Below are 19713 nucleotides of genomic sequence, written 5' to 3' on the forward strand. Positions count from 1 at the left end.
CTCTTAAGAAGCTTTGGAGTTGGAAATACCTAAGGATACAATATTGTATGTAACATGAAATGTTAGATTTACCTAAAAGAAAGAATGATTTCTTCATTTTGAGAGCATAAAATTGGAAAATAAAAATATGACCTGTTAAATGGGAATGAATGGGATTGTTATTTTAAAACTTGATTTCCTGACTTGCTGATTTTTATATGCTTTGTCATGAGTTCAAGCTCAAAGCTCACTTTATTTGTGTGTGTGTGTGTTAGGATCTCTTGGTTTTCCTGGCCAGAAGGGTGAAAAAGGAAACACTGGTGCAACTGGTCCCAAAGGATTAACAGTAAGTTTTGAGTTTATTATAGAACAAAAGAAGTAGAAGACAGACATTTACACTTTGATTTTCACTCATGGATATATATAAATTTAGTTTTCTTATTATTTTATGACTTATCTGATTCCTTGATTCTCTTTTAATCACATGGCTCACTCGATTCATAGCTTTGTAAACTAAATGTTTTTGGGTGAGTTAATGGGATATACTGGAGAGAAAATATTTTTAAAAAATAAACTGATTTCTCTTTATTTTTTGCCCTCTTCTTTATTTTCCCCTCTTTAGGGCATACCAGGAGCTCCAGGTGCTCCAGGCTTTCCTGGACCTAAAGGTGAACCTGGTGACATCCTGACTTTTCCAGGAATGAAGGGTGACAAAGGAGAGTTTGGTTTCCCTGGAGCTCCAGGACTCCCTGGTTTACCTGGCACCCCTGGACAGGATGGATTGCCAGGGCTTCCTGGCCCCAAAGGAGAACCTGTGAGTTGGTTTGATATTCTTGATTTTGTGATGTCAAATTGTTACTTAGGGATGTTTCCTAAGATGTGCCTGGTACTGAGATGAACATCCAATTGATTAATGTATAGAAATGTGATTAATGTATAGAAATGGTACATTATTATGAACTATGTAGGGTTTCTTTACCACTCTTTTCTCATAGTTGTTTTATAAATTTCTTTTTAACCCATTACTATATTGAGTAATATTGGCTAAAACAGCTGGGCAGGAAGGTTAAAATGCTTATGGGTCATTGGCAGGTTCCCCTTCTCTTACCCCATATATCCTGGGTTTATTTAGACCTAATGGCAGAAGTCAAATTTGGTTTTTATATGTATATTAAGTTTAGAGATTAGTGTGAATAGATGGCCATGTTAAGTGTTCCACAGAGCCTAAAGATTGAACACAATGAATGTCTTATTTTGTGCACAATACACAGCCCAGGGTATTTAGATGGAAAGTGATATATAAAATATTAGCTAGACTGTAAATTTCTGTAAGCTTCATGAAGGCAGAGTTTTTTAATCTATTTTTATTCTTTGTATCGCCAGCACCTGGCACACAGTAGGAACTCAAAAACACTTGTTGAAGGAATGAATGACTAAGTGGCGAGATCACATACCGTCCCATAATAACACACACTTATACACTTTTTAAGGAGCACTATTTATGGTGATATCATTTCTCTAGTTGTATTCAGTAATACGAACCTATAGAGATCTCTTATATCTATATGTTTCTCTATTAAACTTTTCCCTTTTCAGGGCGGAATTGCTTTTAAGGGTGAAAGAGGTCCCCCTGGGAACCCAGGTTTGCCAGGTCTCCCAGGGAATAGGGGGCCTATGGGCCCTCTTGGTGTTGGCCCTCCAGGCCCAGTAGGTGAAAAAGGCATACAAGGTGTGGCAGGAAATCCAGGCCAGCCAGGAATACCAGGTGAGTGTACGACAGTTGTTTTGTTTTTTATTTGGTACTCAAAAACAGAAATATATTATCTTTGGCCATTCTTGGCTTTCCTACATGAAAGATATGTTTCCCTGGACATTTATATTTTGGGCTTTTCAGAGCTCCTTAGCAAGGGAACACTGTGTGTGTGTGTGTGTGTGTGTGTGTGTGTAAAGGAGGAGTTTCTCTTTAAGTTTTTTCTAAATATCTTCATTGTTTTTATTGTTTTGAAGTAAATGATACGTAATACTTCATTGAACAAATAATTATATTGTAAATACCCATGTAACTACCACACACATCAAGAAACAGGACATTGCCAACCTCCTAGAAACCCCCATCTTCCTCTCTATTCTTTCCTGATCTTAATCCCCTACCATTTCTTAAAAAGCAACCACTCTCCCGACTTTTGCATAATCTCCTCCCACTTACCTCCTAGTATTATCACCTAGATGTGCATTCCTAAACAAAATACTGTAATTAAGCTTATTTTTGAACCTCATATTAATGGAATCATAATGTAATGTTCTTTATGTTAACTTTTGTATAGCTATAGTACATTTATTTTCCTTGCTGTTTAGTATCCCACTGTGTGTATATATGTGCTTGTGTGTATATCACAGTTGATTTATCCATTCTAATGTTAATGGCAGTTGGGTATTTTATAATACAGACCTATTATGAATAATGCTTCTATGTACATTCTTGAATATATCTTGGTGTACATGTGCACACCCTTGTCTGCAGAAAGGATCGGCAAACCGTAGCCCATGAATTAAAACTGGCTCACCACTTGCTATAAAATGAAAGTTTTATTTGAATATATCCAAACCCATTCACTATTGTCTGTGGTTGCTTTTGCATTACAACTACAGAATTGAGTAGTTGTGAGAGAGACCATATGGCCCACAAAACCTAAAGTATTTCCTATCTAGTCCTTTACAGAAAAAAAAATGCCAGTCCCTGGGCTAGGTTATATATTTAAGATTAATATTTTTTAATAAATGCATCTTAAGCTTTACTAGATAATTCCAAACTATTTCCAGAGCAATTATACCAATTTATAATTCTACCAGCAGTATTGTAGATTTCTTTTTATTTTATATCCTCATAAACATTTTGTATTATCAGACTTGCATATTTTTTCCAGTCTGATGGGTGTGACATATCTCATGGCAGTTTTATTTTGCATTTATCTGATTATATTAAATTTTAGCACCTTTTCATATGTTTATTGACAATTCGAATTTTCTTTTATAAAATGCCTAGTCAAGTATTTCAACCATTTTTTTTGTATTAGATTGTTTCTTTTTCTTATTGATTTAGAGGATTTATATGTTACATATATTCTGTGTATTAGTTCTTTGTTAGCTATTTATTTTGTAAAACTGTCGCTTACTATGTCTTGCCATTTTCACTCTCTGTATGGTGTCTTTAATAAACAGGAATTAATTAGAATGTAATCAAATTTATCAGACTTTTCTGTCATGGTTAGTGCTTTTTTTCGTCACGTTTAAGAAATCCTTCTTTGTCCTGAGCTTATTTCAAGTTTCTATTTCAATCGATGAGAAGTGGATGTACTTTGACTTTGCACACATAAAACCTTAAGGTACCATTAGTTTACCAAAAAGAAGTATTTTCCTTGTTTACTACAGTTCTATTTTTTAGGTTCTTTTGACCTACATTTAAAAAATGTTTTTTATAAGTCCATCTTCAATCATGGAAGCTCTTAAAACTGTCATCTACTTTTTCTTTTTGAAATCTCATCCTTCTGTTTGGTATTTCTTGAATGTATAATATGAAATTGTTTTTCTTGTAGATTTTTGTTAGTTTGCAGTTTCAAAGATTATACACATTTTTGTCTTTAATTCAAAGAGATCTTAGTCAAGTGAACACTTATTCACTATGATTCTTTTTTGTTCTTAGGTCCTAAAGGTGATCCAGGTCAGACCATAACCCAGCCAGGGAAACCTGGCCTGCCTGGTATCCCAGGGAGAGATGGTGAAGTAGGTCTTCCAGGTATGTGAGGAATTTATTTGACTATGTCTTTAACACTTATTGGCTTCTTTCTTTGAAAGTTTCCCTTTCAAAAAACTGTTGCTTTTCCTTAGGTGACCCTGGACTCCCAGGACAGCCAGGCTTGCCAGGAATACCGGGTAGCAAAGGAGAACCAGGTATCCCTGGAATTGGGCTTCCTGGACCACCTGGTCCCAAAGGTATGTAGGGCTGAGTAGCAGGCAGGGCATGTTAGCTTTTTAGTATGACATTATTCTTTGATATAGTTCACTTGGCAAATAAAATATATTTATCGTACCTATTTTCTATGTACTGTAAAGAATATCAATGAAAAATCACAGCGTGCATGCATTATAATTTCATTGTCTTTAAAATAGTCCAGACAAGAAAATATCTAAATTATAGATATGTAAAAGTCATATATAAGCTTTAAAAATCACAGTGATTATTGACTTTTGTGTTCACTGTTATAGTGCCAGGGCTTAGAACAGTTCTTGGAGCTTAGTAAGCACTCAATAGATATCTGTTAAGTGAATGGATTCTATTAAACAGATTGATTGCATACATGCATCCAAATAACGTTTTATCCTAAATCATATTCTTTTGATTTACTGAAATTTTTAAAAGCTGTTGCTTTATTTCTCACAAAACTTTCTCATGAATGACAAGAATGTGCATTGGTTTGAGAAAAGTGCTAAACATATCTTTACTCATTTTCACTTAATGACTTCAAAAGATTCAAATTTGATTTTATGTGTGTGTGTGTGTGTGTGTGTGTGTGTGTGTGTGTGTGTGTGTGTGTGTGTATGTAATATCCACAATTGTTTTTAACTCATTTTCAGAATTATATGGTAGGTCTTTTATTATACTATATCCAGATGTAAGCAGAAGAAAAGATTTTCTGTTTTTGTGTGAGATGCGCTCCATATATTCAGTTTTATCTCATAAGTAATAGCTCTCATTTTCCTTTAGAAGAGCATATCTTCTATACACATTAGCCCTATATGAAAATGATAGAACCATAGGTGATTGAGAAGGATTATCAAGTAGCTGTAAGGCTTGAACCTAAGTAGTCATCTAAAATGTCATTATGGTTTTAACATCTTACTATAGTCACTAAGCATGATTGGATAGGGTGAAAACGTGGGTTTGGGAGTTTGGGTGCCTTTCTAAAGTGTCTTCTATTTGGAGATTTAAAAATGACTGATCATTTTACAGGTTTTCCTGGAATTCCAGGACCTCCAGGAGCACCTGGAACACCTGGAAGAATGGGTCCAGAAGGCCCTTCAGGGCCACCAGGCTTTCCAGGACCAAAGGTCTGGGACATGTTAATTTATTCTTTCCACCTTTTCTATTCCCCCTACCTTCCTTAGCCCTAGCTCTCTATTTTGACTTAGATATCATCCTAAGTCTTCACTATATAGATAAAACTTAACTGATTATATTTTAATTGAAAAATATTTAATCCAAAACAATCTTTAATAGTCCAAGAGGTCATATTTGAAGCAAAAATAGTTCCTGAACCCATTTTAAAATGACCAATTATTTGATGAGATTATCAATGAAAGAATTCAATCATTAACTCCTCCTTTGCTTCTCTGTAGTATTGCCATCCCATTTAATCTCTGTCTATGCCTGTGTGTAATGATTGCTAGAAATGGTGTTGAATATCATGTCAAGAACTTTCCATTCTGTCCCTCTGTCCCAATTCCATCTCAAATACATAATGTAAATCACTACTATTAACTTAGTAGTAGTAGTAGTAATAATAATAATAATATAATAATATAATAATAATAATAACAATAATAATAATGAGTTACTTTCCATTCTTTTTATTATATCTTAGCTAATTTAAAATTTTCCTCAGTCAGAAAACTGCTATGGTATCCTGATTGTCCCTATATTTTCTCTGTGCTTAATTTAAACTTCCTGTGTTTTCATCATTACTACTTCCTTTCCATGGGAAGAACAATTGATCATGGCCCCAACTGTCATGAGAAACTACTTCTTTATTGATTGTTTTTATTATATTATGAACTTTTTCAAATGAACACAAAAGAAAAAGGAATATTACAACGAACTTTTTCATATATCCATCACTCAGATTCCAAATTATCAAGATTTCATCATATTTGCTTATCCATTCCTTTTTCCTTTGATGAAGTATTCTAACCCAAATCTAAGAATTGTGTCATTTCATCTATAAAAACTTCAGTATTCATCTCTAAGTAAGTGTACATTTTATACAAAACCACAATGCCATTATCATCCTTAGTCAAACTAAATATAATCATCTAATACTCAATCTATAATCACATTTCCTCACTATGTTCTTTAATCTCATGTTCTCTCAGTTATCTCCTTCTTGTCCTGAAACCAGTCCGAATCATTTAATTTATCTTACTAAGCCCTGCTTCCCATCCTTCTAGATGTTCTCTTCAACATACCAATACTTTTCATTTAATTACCCTACTTCCTCACCAATGGGGAGGGAATATCATTGCCTTGTATTTTGTGCTTAATATTCTCAATGATAAACAGTCAACACTAACAAAGAGTTTTTGTTGTGTTTTGTCATGTGTATGCTCAAGGGAGAACCAGGATTTGGGTTACCTGGGCCACCTGGTCTTCCAGGACTCCCAGGTTTCAAAGGAACACTTGGTCCAAAAGGAGATCGTGGTTTCTCAGGACCTCCAGGTCCTCCAGGACACACAGGATTGGATGGGCTACCTGGACCAAAAGGTATGGAGGCCATTCCTACTTCTCTATTTGCTTTTAACTTTTATAGATATTGAAACCGTTGGGAGAGTTTATGGGTGATAAGTCCAATTAACTGGAAAGTCTATGCTGCCACTATGTCACTGCTTTTTTTTTTCATCATCCATTGATTTTTTGTGTTTTATTTCATTGAATAGATGATACAATCATATATGTGTAAAAGTAACACTGAGAATTCTTCCTGTTACCCCATCTCCATCCACTCTGTTCCTACTCATCCCATATGTAGTTATTTTTAGCTACTTATGTATCCTTCTAGTGTTCCTGCATATAAATACAAGCCAACAAGAATATATATTTTTTATTTCCTACCTTTCCCAAAAGATAGTGTACTACCTTTTAACTTTTTGCACTTTACCTTATTTCATTTAAATTATATCATAGAGATCACTCTATATTAGTATATAGAAATCCTGATTTTTTAATTTTTATTTTTTAATTAGAGTTGACATGCAATATTATTTTATACTAGTTTCAGGTGTAGAGCATAGTGGTTAGACGTTATATAATTTACAAAGTAATCCCCCTGGTAAGTCTAGAGATCTTGATTTTTTAAAAATAGCCAACTAATGTTGAATTGCTTGGGTATACCATAGTTTATTTTACCAGTTGCTAGTTGCTGGATTGGATTTTTTGAAAAAAAAAATTAGAAATAATGCCACAGTGAATAAGCTTGCATACATGTTATTTCATATGGGTACAAGTGTAATAGTAGATTAGCATAATATGGATTTTCTGAAGGATAAACGAATCTGTAGATATTGTTATATTCCTCTCCATTTGCACCATTTTACACTCCCAGTAGCAATGTATGAGTGTGCTTATTTTCCCATTCCACAGTCTTAATAAATGAGTATGTTGATAAACTCTTGGGCTTTTGCCAACATGATGAAAGTAAGTAGGTATCTTAGTATAGTTTTTTAAACATTGCATTGTGAAAAAATTTAAACATACAAAAAAATTAAAAGAATTGTACAGTGAAAACCTATATATCCACAACCCAGATTCTGTAATTAACATTTTATCTCTGCTAACATTTATTTTTTTTAGTTTCATATATACAATGTAGAAAGAATTTTGCAGTGTCTACTGTGTACCCATCATTAATATTCTACTGTCAGCATTTTACTATAGATCATTTATCACATACCTATCCATTCCTTTCTCCATCCATTGACTTTTTTTTGATGTATTTCAATGTTTATTGAAACAGCGGTATACTTCTTCCTAAATACTTCAGTATGCATGTCATAACTATAGTTCTATGGTTGTTCTTTTTCTTTTAACATATAATTCACATTAAATGAGATAAACAAATCTTTGGGTACATTTGCTGAATTTTAACAAATGCATACACCTGTATAACCGAATGCATATCAAGATATAATCCCAGAAATTTACCTTTCACCCCTTTCCTTAGTCCTTTCCCCAACATCCACAGTGGCAACAACACTGTAATTATTTTTTTCATCATAAATTAATTCTACCCATTCTAGAACTTCATTTAGAATCATACAGTGTGTACTTTCTTTGTAAGGCTTTTTCACTCAAAATATTGTTTTTGAGATGCATTCATGTCGATGTGTTTATTAGTAGTTCTTTATTTTTTATTATTATTATTTTATTTATTAATATACCAATGTTTCTTTATCCATTCTCTGTTGATAGACGCCAGACTGTGTCAAATTTTTGGCTATTCTGAGTAAAGCTGTGAAGAATATTCTTTTACAATTCTATTTATGGATATGTGCTTTCATTTTGCTTAGGGAAATTCCTAAGAGTAGAATTGTTGGGTCATAAGATAGGTGTATGGTAGTTGTATAAATAACTACTAGACTTTTTTACAAAATGGTTGTACCATTTTTAACTTGCACCAATATGGTAGGAAAGTTTCATTTGTTCCACATTCTCACCAACATTTGGTGTTATCATTCTTTTCATTTTCAAATTTTGGTAGGTGTGTTGGTAACATATTTTTGTTTTAATTTTCATTTCCCTAATAACTAATGATGTTGAGCTCTTTTACATGTACTGGAGAATAATTTATCCATTCACATATTTTTTTCCATTTTAAAATATGGGTTTTTTTTCTCTTTTTATTAAGTTGGAAGTAATCTTTGTGTATCGTGCATACTGGTCCTTTGTCGAATATATGTTTATGAGTATTTTATTAGTGTATTTAGATAAACAAAAGTTTATCATTTTTATTAGTTTATTTAGATGAACAAAAGTTTAGGTATTATATGTTTTATTTTATAAGTTTTATAGTTTTAGTTTTTATGTTTAAGAGTATCGTCCATCTCAAATAATTTTTGTTCACCATCATTTATTTAAAATAGCTCCCTCCCCATTTGATAACTTTGGCGACTGTGTCAAAAATCAAATGACTGTATGTTTGGGTCTATTTATGTGCTGTCAGTTTTACTTACCTATTTTACTATTCTTAAGTCAGTACCAACAGTTCATAATACAATGACTTTAAAGTAAGACTGAAAGTCAGGCGATATAAGTTCTCAAACTTCGTTCTTCTTTTTTAAAAATTTCTTTGGATATACTAGGTCTTTGCTTTTTATCTCAGGGTAGTTTAAATTTTTATTTCCACCATTATGGGTGAAATTGACCATATTTTCATGTTTAAAATATATATATATTTTTGTAAACCGTTCATATCATTTACTTATTTCTCTATTGGTTTCTTCTATCCTCTTGATTTTGATTCCCCTAATTATATATAGGAATAGAATTAGCCTGACTGGTTTGGCAATTCTTTTAGTTTGGCAATTTTTTTGGTTTGACAATTTTTTTCCTTCCTGGTTTGCAAGAAATTGAACTCTCCTGGTCAATATTTGGCCCCCAGAGAATAATCTCAAGTGTGTCATGCTCCTGAAACATGTTGGATTGATTTCTATTAAAGCAATAAGACAGCATAGTTCAATTTAACCAGGATAGATTCAGCCAGCAAAAGCTCCAAACTAGCTCAGTACAGATTCTTCTTAGCTAAGTTATTTTAAAAATACTTTTCTGTCTTCAAGCAAACAGTTCAGGTCAGCTGTAAATGGTACCACTCAAAGTTATGGGTAGTGCTTCCCACCAATCATCTCCTCCAGTTTAGACCTGTGACCACCGAAAGTGCAGATAGTGACATTCCATATGATAAGCTCTGTGGCAAGCAGTCTCCATGTAAAGTACTCATTCACTATACTTTATTTAGAAAAATGTCCTCGAGATGAGATTTGGAAAGAAATGGGTTGAAGCCTATTTTAAACATCAACTTCTTTTAAAAAAAAATTAATTACAGTTGACATTCAATACTTTATTAGTTTCAGGTATACAGCATAGTGGTTAGACATTTATATAGCTTATGAAGTGATCTCCCTAATAAATTTAGTACCTGCTACCATACATAGTTATTACAATGTTATTGACTATATTCCCTATGCTGTACTTTACATCTGCATGACTATTTTGTAACTGCCAATTTGTACTTCTTCACCTCTTTCACCCAGCCTCCCAAACCACCTCTCACTTGGCAACCATCAGTTTGTTCTCTGCATCTATGAGTCTGTTTTCATTTTGTTTGTTCATTGATTTTATTTTTTTAAGATTCCACACGTTAAGTGAGATCATTTGGTATTTGTCTTCTTCTATCTTATTTCACTTAGCATAATACCCTCTAGTATCAACTTCTTAACAAGCATTTACTCAATCTTTGAAAAGAATTATAGGATTCCCATGTCCTAATAGGAATAATTCTCAAATGTTAAACCCCAGTGCAGTTCCTAAGGTGCTAGAAGAAAAATAATTTGGAATTTTCTTCCATGTAATTCCTTCATTCCTCAAACATTTATTATTTTCTTATTCTGGGCCAGATACTATTTGAATCACTAGAAACATAAAGATATAGACTCTGCTCTCGAAGATCTTAGAGATCGCTCTCTACTATAAGAAAATCGAGGTGGCATCATTATGATAGTGGTTATTTGAATGAGAACTTTTATGAATATGTATTACTAATGTTTTGGATCAGTATACCACAGTCAAAACTCAGCAAGCAGATCACAGTAAAAGTTCACACACCAGATACACATATATCAGTGGCTAGGTATTAGAATTTAGTCACTAAACTGTAAGAGAGATTGATGCAGGACTTTAAAAGCAACATAGTGACTGATAATAAATTAATAAGGCTAATACCCATAAGAAAATAACTATATGAGAAAGAAAACATGCTTAAGACTGAACATTAAAATCAATTAAGAAAAAAAGATAATTTTGGAAGCATTCCCTTTGCCTTATATGTTACTTTGTTTAGGGCCTCATCTAAGGTGCTTTGGGAGGCTTCATATAGAAGGTGACACTTAAACTGAATCTTTAAGGAAGGGTGTTCCAGGTAGCTGGAATAATATGCAAAGTATCATTGTGATAAATAGAATGGTGTGTTTGGAAATATTGAAAGAAATAAAAAATAAGATAAAATTTACAAAAAAAATCTATATCATATCTAGAAATTAATAAAACAAAATGTGCTTACTGTATTTGTGGAGAAAACAAAAACTATTATTAACAACATGAAAAGAAGTAGAATTACCGGGTGATAAAATATATGTGTGTATAGGAAAACTCAGTGGTGCCAACTCTCCTTATTGTCTGTAAAAGTAATGCATTTTCAATGAGAGTTGAAATAAATGTGTTTTGGAAGCACTTGACATAACTAATTCTAAAACTTAGTATTTACCAAACATGTAATAAAATACATTGCAAAATCATTACAGTTATAACGTTGTGAACCAGTGCTGGAACAGGCAAGTAGATCAATATAACAGAAAGAATTTAGAAACATATTCATGTACATACAGACACTTGGTATTTCGCAGAAATGTCCTCATTAGTCAGTATGGAAAGAAGAGATTCTTTAAAAGCTGGTAATTAAGTACATGGTCTCAACTAAATAAATCCCCAAAGCACAATATCTAAGAAGGAATTAAAATTATAAATATGAAAAGTATTTTTTTAAAATATGGAAAAAAATATGGAAGACTGTGAAAGAGATTTTTTTGGCACCTTAAGATTATACAGTGTTGGCAGCTTTCTTTAATAAAGAGAATGTAAAATTATAAATAGAAAATAGGGATAGTGTAATACCCAATACCAAATGGTTTACAGTTCAGCTAGACATTTTATACTCATTCAACTACCATGGGCATTTTTTGGCCTTGGCTTCATGTAGAAGGATTCAAGGATAGTATTCTAACAGAGCGGTGTCAGGACTTTCTCTTCAGCATAACTCCTGAACATTGGTATTTATAGAACATTCCATCCAACAAAAGCAGAAAATATATTCTTTTTGAGTGCACATGGAACATTCACCATGATAAACCAAAATCTGGATCATAAAACAAACTTTGGCAAATTAAAAATTTTGAAACCATACAGTAGAGTCTCACCATTAATGCATTTAGCAAGAAATCAGTAATATAAAGTTATCTGGGAAAATCCCGACATATGTAGAAAATAACCAAAACTAAATAATCCATGGATCAAAGGGGAAAATGCTAGTAAAATGCTAGAAAGAACTTTGAATTGAAAGAAAATTAAAATAAAACATTAAAATTGGTAGGATGCAGATAAAAATGAGTAGAATAAAATTAATATATGAAAAGCTTTTATTAGAAAAAAGAACAGTCTCGAATTATCTAACTTTTCCCTTAAGAAATTAAACAAGAAAAACAAAATAAAACAAAGACAATCAGAAGATGGAGTAAAATAACAATAAGAGTAGATATCAATGAAATTGAAAACTGAAAAACAAATGAGGTTCTTTGAAAAGATCAATAAAATGGATACACTTCTAGCCGGGCTAATAAAGAAAAAAAGAGACATGTTACTAATATTAGCAATGAAAGAGGGAACATAGTTACATACCTTACAGACATTAAAAGAATAATAGGAGAGTATCTCAAATAACTGTATACCCATAAATTTGACAACTTAGATGAAGTGAATGAATTTCTTGAAAGGTACAAACTACTGAAGCTCGCTGAAAAAGAACTAGGTAATCCAGGTATTCATTAAATAATTTGAGTTTGTAGTTAAAATCCTACCAACAAAGAAAACTACAGGTCCAGCTAGCATCAATGATAAATTCTAACAAACATTTAAAGAAGCAATTAACACCAGTTTCACATGATTTATTTTCCAATATAGAAGTGGATGGATTGCTTCCAATCATTGTATGAGGCTAGCATTACCGTAATATCAAAACCAGGCAAAGAGATTATAAGAGGGAAAAAAGCTATAAAGCAGTATCTCTCATAAACATGGGTGTAAAAATTCTCAAGAAAATATTAGCAAATCAAATCCAACAATATATTAAAAAGATTATACAATACAACCAAGTAAATTTTATCTTTAGAATTCAAGGCTGATTTGAAAATGAATGTGATTTGCTATATCTGTCTGAAGAAAAAAATTATCATCTCAATCAATACTAAAAATTATCTGACAAAATTCAACATCTATTCTGAAAAAGTACTCTTAGGAAATTAGGAATAGAAGGGAACTTAGTATGATAAAGGACATTTACAAGAAACTTGATCCATTATATTTAGTGGTAAAAAACTAGTTTTCCCCAAAGATATGGAACAACACAGAGGTGTCCTTTCTTTCCAGTCCTTTTCAGTATCATACTGGAAGCCTTATAAAACAATGAAATGCTATAAGGCAAGAAAAAGAAATAAAAGGCATACAGATTAGAAAAGCAGAAATAAAAACTGTCTCTATTCATAGATGACATGATTTTCAATATAGAAAATCATAAGAAACCTACAAAAAAGCTCCTGGAAATAAGAAATAAATTTAGTAGGGTCACAAGATACAAGGCAAATATACAAAAATAAATTGCATTTCTATATATTAGTGACAAACAACTAGAAATGAAAATTAAACAAAAACAGTATTTTTAAGAATAACATCAAATAACATGAAGTACTTAGATACAGTTGTAATGAAATATGAGCAGGATCTGAATGTGGAAAACTAGAAAGCAGTTATGACAGAAATCAAAGATCCAAATAAATGGAAGGATATTTTGTGTTCATGAATTAGAAAGCTCAGTATTGTTAAAATACCAGTTTTCTCCAAATTGATCCATATATTGAACATATTCCCAAGCAAAACTCAGCAGTAGTTTCTTATTCTAAAATTTATTTGGAAAAGCAAAGCACCTAGTATAGCAATTTGATAAAGAAGTACAATTTGATAAAGAAGTACAGAGTTGGCGTATTCATTGTACTTGATTTCAAAACTTAGTATAAAGCCACAGTAATTAAGGTAGTGGGATGTGTGAAATGATAGACATATAGACCAATGGAACATAATAAGAAGTCCAAAAATAGACCTACACAATTTGGACAGTGTTGCAAAGGCAATTTCAACAGAAAAATAAGTATTTTCATTGAAGGATACTTAATCAATTGGACATCCATATGCCAGATAAAACAAGCAAACAAAAAAAGATGAACCTCAACCCATACTTCATACCTTGTACAAAAATTAATTCAAAATGGATCAAGTAGACCTAAACATAAGACCTAAAATAATAAAATTTTTAGAACAGAATCTGGCAAACATTTTCTATAAAGGGTCAGATAGTAAATATTTTAGTCTTTATGGACCACTTATGTTTTCTGTCACATCTTTTTTTTTTTACAACTTTTAAAAATGTAAAAAACATTCTTAGCTCACAGACAGTTTAAAAATGAACCTATGGGCCAAAAGGTTAGCCCATGGGCAGTACTATATTGTCTCTTGTTTTAGACGAAAGCATAGGAGAAAATTTTTATGATCATAGGTTAAGCAAAGAGTTGTTAGATACACCAAAAGAACAATTCATTTAATTAAAAAAAAACTGATAAATTGCACTTCATTAAAATGAAAGGTACTTTGTGTAATTTATCTGACAAGGAACTTGTAACCAGAAAATACAAAGAACTCTCAAATGTCAACAATAAAGAAACAACCAAATTTAAAGACTACAATTGGAAATATAGGTATAGATTTAAACAGATACTTCACCAAAGAAGATATCTGAATGGCTACTAAGCATACGTAACAATCGATTCTCAATATAATTTGTCATACAGTAAATGTGAGTTAAAAGTACAATGATATACTACTGCCTATCCAGAACAGATTTCAAAAAAGAAAGAAAACTAACAATACCGAGTTCTGCCAAGGATACAGAGAAACTAGAACTCTCATACACTTCTAGTTGGAATGCAAGATGACACAGCCACTTAAGAAACAGTTTGACAATTTCTTACAGAGTTAAGCATACACTTACCACATGATCTAACAATCACGCTCCTAGATATCTATCCAAGAAAAATGGATCTTCACGCACACACAGAAAACATGTAGATCGAAGTTCACAGCAACTTTATTCATAATCACCAAGAATTGGAAACAGCTCAGATGTCCTTCAGCTGGTGAACAGTTGAACAAATAATGGTATATTCACATAATGAAATACTATCAAGCAATAATAAGTAACAAACTGCTAATACATACAACAACATGGATGAATCTCAATGAATTATGTTAAGCAAAAGAAAACATACTCAAACGGCTACGTAATGTATGATTGCATTTATATGACATTCTGTAAAAGGAAAAACTATAAGACATAAAATATATCAGCAGTTGCTAGGGAATTGGGGTGTGGGGAGTTAACTAGAATCAGGCACAGGTAACCTCTTGGGTTAGTGGAACTATTTCTGTCTTCTATGTGTTGATTTTGGTGGTGATTATATAACTGTATACATTTGTCAAAACTCATCAAAATGCACATAAAAAGAGTAAATTATAGTATATGTAAAATTTTAAAAAGTAGGAGGGACAGATGGAAGATAGAGAGAGGAACAATGAAGTTTCTAAATTAAAAGAGATGTTTTACTGATAATGGGGGAGGCTCAAGCATGTTTATAGGCCATAGGCCCAAATTAGTAAATAGGGAAATGTTAAAGATTATCTACCTTAAAAAAGGTAATTTATATTTTAAACTTATAAATAATACCTACCCAAAATGAATTACAATTTAAAAAAATGTGTGATTTGTAATCTTTTGTATTATTTTGTGAGGTTGATTTTAAGTACTGAAGTTGAGTGCTTAGCATAATGTAAGTTATAAGTCTATAACTTAATGGATTCCCTATTATTTGCTCTGGGTACTTGTGTGTAATTTTCTTGCTCAATGAATGGATAGCTTTCTAAGACCCTTGCTTAATATGATGTGCCTTTTCACATGGATATTGTGGTTCCTAATGACTAGGGACTTAGCTATTTTTAATATCTAAACTGTATTTATTTTTTAAAGGTGATGTTGGGCCAAATGGACAACCTGGGCCAGTGGGACCTCCTGGGCCTCCAGGAATAGGTGTTCAGGGACCACCAGGGCCACCAGGGATTCCTGGACCAATAGGCCAACCTGGTAAGATTGGAGTAAATATATATTTGTAGCATTCATTATATAGAGGTTAGTTAGCTCCTCAATAAAGTGTAACCTATGTAACAGTCTTCCAGAAAATAAATTTGAGGTAACATGTCTATTTGTGTAATTTTGTACAAGTGAAAAAGTACATATCACAGTATTAGAGTTCTATTTTGATCCCTGATATTCCCATCCTTGTTCATTTAAAATAGAGCTATTAACAATAATGCAATTCCATAATCTCGTTATGTTGCCACGGCATGTAATCATTGAGCTAGTCATAGTCTTGGGATCATAGACCTAAGAACTTCTAGTGCTGATTACTTTAGACCTGAGAATCATTTTAACATTAACAGACTGTGGTACCACTTTAATATTTCTTAGCACATGAGAGCTAAAGTTAACATTCTGATAAAAATATTTTTTAGGCGTTCTCATTTCTTTTCTTTATAAAATGAGTTGAATTTTCTCCTCTTTTGCCCCTAGATCAGGAATTACTTTACAACTCATAAGCACTCTAAAATTTTTATATGGATATGCAAAAAGCTTTTGTCAGCTTGTAACCTAATAGAGAATCATATGGTTTGTGTGAGTTTGTTTACTCGAGTTTGTGGATCCTGAGTCATCTGATGATTTGACTTCTTTTTTTCTTAACCTAGGCAGGCACAGTCAGGGCCACTATTGGGCCAACATCATGTCATTCTAAAGCACTTTAATAATTCACAAAATTAAAACAAATATAGAACATTTAATCAATCCTTAATTCACTTGAACATATCAGATGACTTAAACACACAGTTCAGATGTACATATATTGACTTCGAACAATGGAAATATATTTTCTGATATTAAATCATGCCACTACTGGTTTAAAAATAAGAAAATTCATAGTGTTACTTTGAAGTAGGCTGTTGAAAAAATGCTGCTTCAACACTTATGATCAGAAGCATTTTAACTAGCATAGCAGCAGGAACTTCAGAAAAAAGCAATTAAATTTTAGGTTTGCCCATTATAGTCTTTGCCTGCTGTTCCACGAAGATGGTTGAAATGAATTTATGATTTCTGTTATGTTTTGTCATTTCTTTTATTTCTCATAACTGCATGAGGTTTGGAAGAGACCAATATTAATACCAATCTGAACAAAATAAAAGCACATTTATTTGTGCTTTATACTTTTTCCAAATTTAGCTAATACTCTACAATGTTTCATTCATCTAACATCATCCCTATTTATCTGATGGATATATAGGTATATTGATTTATAAAGTCTAGATAAGATAGGCGGAGGAAAAGTTATGGTGCTGAATTTAATCTTCCTTCTATGAATATATACTTTCCCACAGAATTCAAGATCTTAACTAACATGGTTCAACAAAGAAATAATGTTAGCATAAACTGGCATGAAAATATATCAAATGCAATCCTGTTAATATAGAAATGTTCTCAAATCACAATATTTTTACCACAGGATAGGTAATATTTTATATTTGATATTAACCATGTATATTTACATTTTTTAATTAATTTATTTATTTTTTATGGTGCCAGTGGATAACAAAATCCAATAAGTTTCAGCTGTATACTTTAACAGTACGGCATATATATATTTACAATCTCTGTTCACCTACCATAGTTAGATTTATTTCTGTCACAACATATTTGACCCCCATTAACCCATCTAACTACTCCTGCCCCCTCTCCACTCCCCTCTGGTAACCATTAGTCTATTGTCAATATCCATGAGTCTCTGTTTGTCCTGTTCATTTGTTGCTTAGGTTTATATCCCACATGTAAGTGATATCATGTGACTTTCAACCTTTTTCTGACTGGGTTATTTCACTTAGCCTGATTATCTCAAGGTCCATCCATGTTGTCTCAAATGGCAGTATTTCATCTCTTCTTATGGCTGAGTAATAGTCCATTGTATATATGGACCAGAGCTTCTTTGTCCAATCATCTATCATAGGACACTTCAGTTCTTCCACATCCTGGCCGCTGTGAATAATGCTGCTGTGAACATCGGTGTGCAAATATCTTTTCAGATATAGATTTTCAAGATTTTGGGGTAAACACCCAGTAGAAGGATTGCTGGATCATATGGTAGATCAATTCTTAGTTTTTTGAGGAGCCTCCATACTGTTTCCTATAGTGGCTGCACCAATTTGCAATTCCACCAGCAGTGTATGAGAGTTCCTTTTTCTCTATATCCTCTCCAACATGTGTTATAATTTGTCCTGTTGATTATAGCTATTCTAACAAGTGTGAGATGGTATCTCATTGTGGTTTTGATTTGCATTTCCCTAATAGCTAGTGATGTTGAGCATCTTTTCATATATTTGTTGGCCATTTGTATGTCCTCTAGGGAGAAGTGTCTGTTCAGGTTCTCTGCCCATTTTTTATTGGATCGTTTGATTTTAATTGTTATTGAGTAGTATGAGTACTTTGTATATTTTGGATATTTATTAAGACCTTATCGGAGGTGTTGCTTGCAAATATATTTTCCCAGTTGGATGGTTCTCTCTTTACCTTGTTGACGATTTCTTTTGCTGAGCAGAAGCTTTTTAGTTTGATGTAGTCCCATTCATTTATTTTAGCTTTTACTTCTCTTGACTTTGAGGTCAAATTCATAAAATCCTCTTTAAGTCCAAGGTCCTTGAGTTTAGTTCCTATGTTTTCTTCTATGCATTTTATTGTTTCAGGTCTTATATTCAGGTCCTTAATCCATTTTGAGTTACTTTTTGTGTGTGGTGATAGACAACAGTCGAGTTTCATTCTTTTGCAGATGGCTTTCCAGTTTTCCCAGCACCATTTATTGAAGAGGCTTTTCTTTCTCCACTGTATATTTTTAGTATTTTATTGAAAATTATTTGCCCATATAAATGGGTTTACTTTTGGACTCACTATTCTGTTTAATTGGTCCATGTGTCTGTTTTTCTGCCAATACCATGCCGTTTTGTACACTGTCACTTTGTAGTATAATTTGAAGTCGGGAAGAGCGATGCCTCTAGCCTCGTTTTTGGTTTTTTTTTTTTTTTTTTCCTCAAGAAGGATTTGGCAATTTGGAGTCTTTTGTGCTTCCATACAAATCTGAAGGTTTTTTGTTCTATTTCTTTAAAAAATGACATTGGGATTTTGATGGGGATTGCATTAAATCTGTATAATGCTTTAGATAATAAGTTCATTTAAACTATGTTGATTCTTCCAATTCAAGAACATGGAATATCTTTCCATTTCTTTGTATATTCGTCGTAGGGGCTTATAGTTTTCATTATACAGGTCTTTCACATGTTTCATTAAATTTATTCTTAGATATATTACTCTTTCTGTTGTAATTGCAAAAGGAATCATTTTATTTTACTTCTTTTTCTGAAACTTCATTATTAGAGTATGTGAACGCTGTGGAATTTTGAACATTGATTTTGTATCAGAAACTTTACTGTATTTGCTTATTATTTCCAGTAGTGTTCTTGTGGAGTCTTCAGGGTTTTCTATAGAGCGAATCACGTCACCTGCAAATAGTGACAGTTTGACTTCTTCGTTTCCTATTTGGATGTCTTTTATATCTTTCTCTTGACTGATTGCACTCATTAGGACCTCCAACGTTATATTGAATAAGAGTGGCGATAGTGGACAGCGTTGCCTTGTATCTGATCTTACAAGGAAAGTTTTTGCTTTT

The 19713-nt window shown here is 32.5% G+C and overlaps 1 protein-coding gene across 4 annotated transcripts in view; it reads left to right on the plus strand.

Annotated features, from left to right (window-relative positions):
- Window positions 1-19713, plus strand: part of LOC105296119 (collagen alpha-5(IV) chain) — a 219220-nt gene that overhangs the window by 161650 nt on the left and 37857 nt on the right. For all 4 annotated transcript variants that reach the window (XM_011366063.2, XM_011366065.2, XM_023534116.1 and 1 more), the window contains 8 exons: window positions 255-325; window positions 602-793; window positions 1576-1744; window positions 3680-3772; window positions 3865-3969; window positions 4988-5085; window positions 6364-6514; window positions 15924-16037. In XM_011366063.2, coding sequence (XP_011364365.2) covers window positions 255-325; window positions 602-793; window positions 1576-1744; window positions 3680-3772; window positions 3865-3969; window positions 4988-5085; window positions 6364-6514; window positions 15924-16037 — 993 coding nt within the window. The remainder of the gene's footprint in view (window positions 1-254; window positions 326-601; window positions 794-1575; window positions 1745-3679; window positions 3773-3864; window positions 3970-4987; window positions 5086-6363; window positions 6515-15923; window positions 16038-19713) is intronic.

This window comes from Pteropus vampyrus, unplaced genomic scaffold (genome assembly GCF_000151845.1).
Source record: "Pteropus vampyrus isolate Shadow unplaced genomic scaffold, Pvam_2.0 Scaffold120, whole genome shotgun sequence".
Taxonomy (NCBI): Eukaryota; Metazoa; Chordata; class Mammalia; order Chiroptera; family Pteropodidae; genus Pteropus; species Pteropus vampyrus.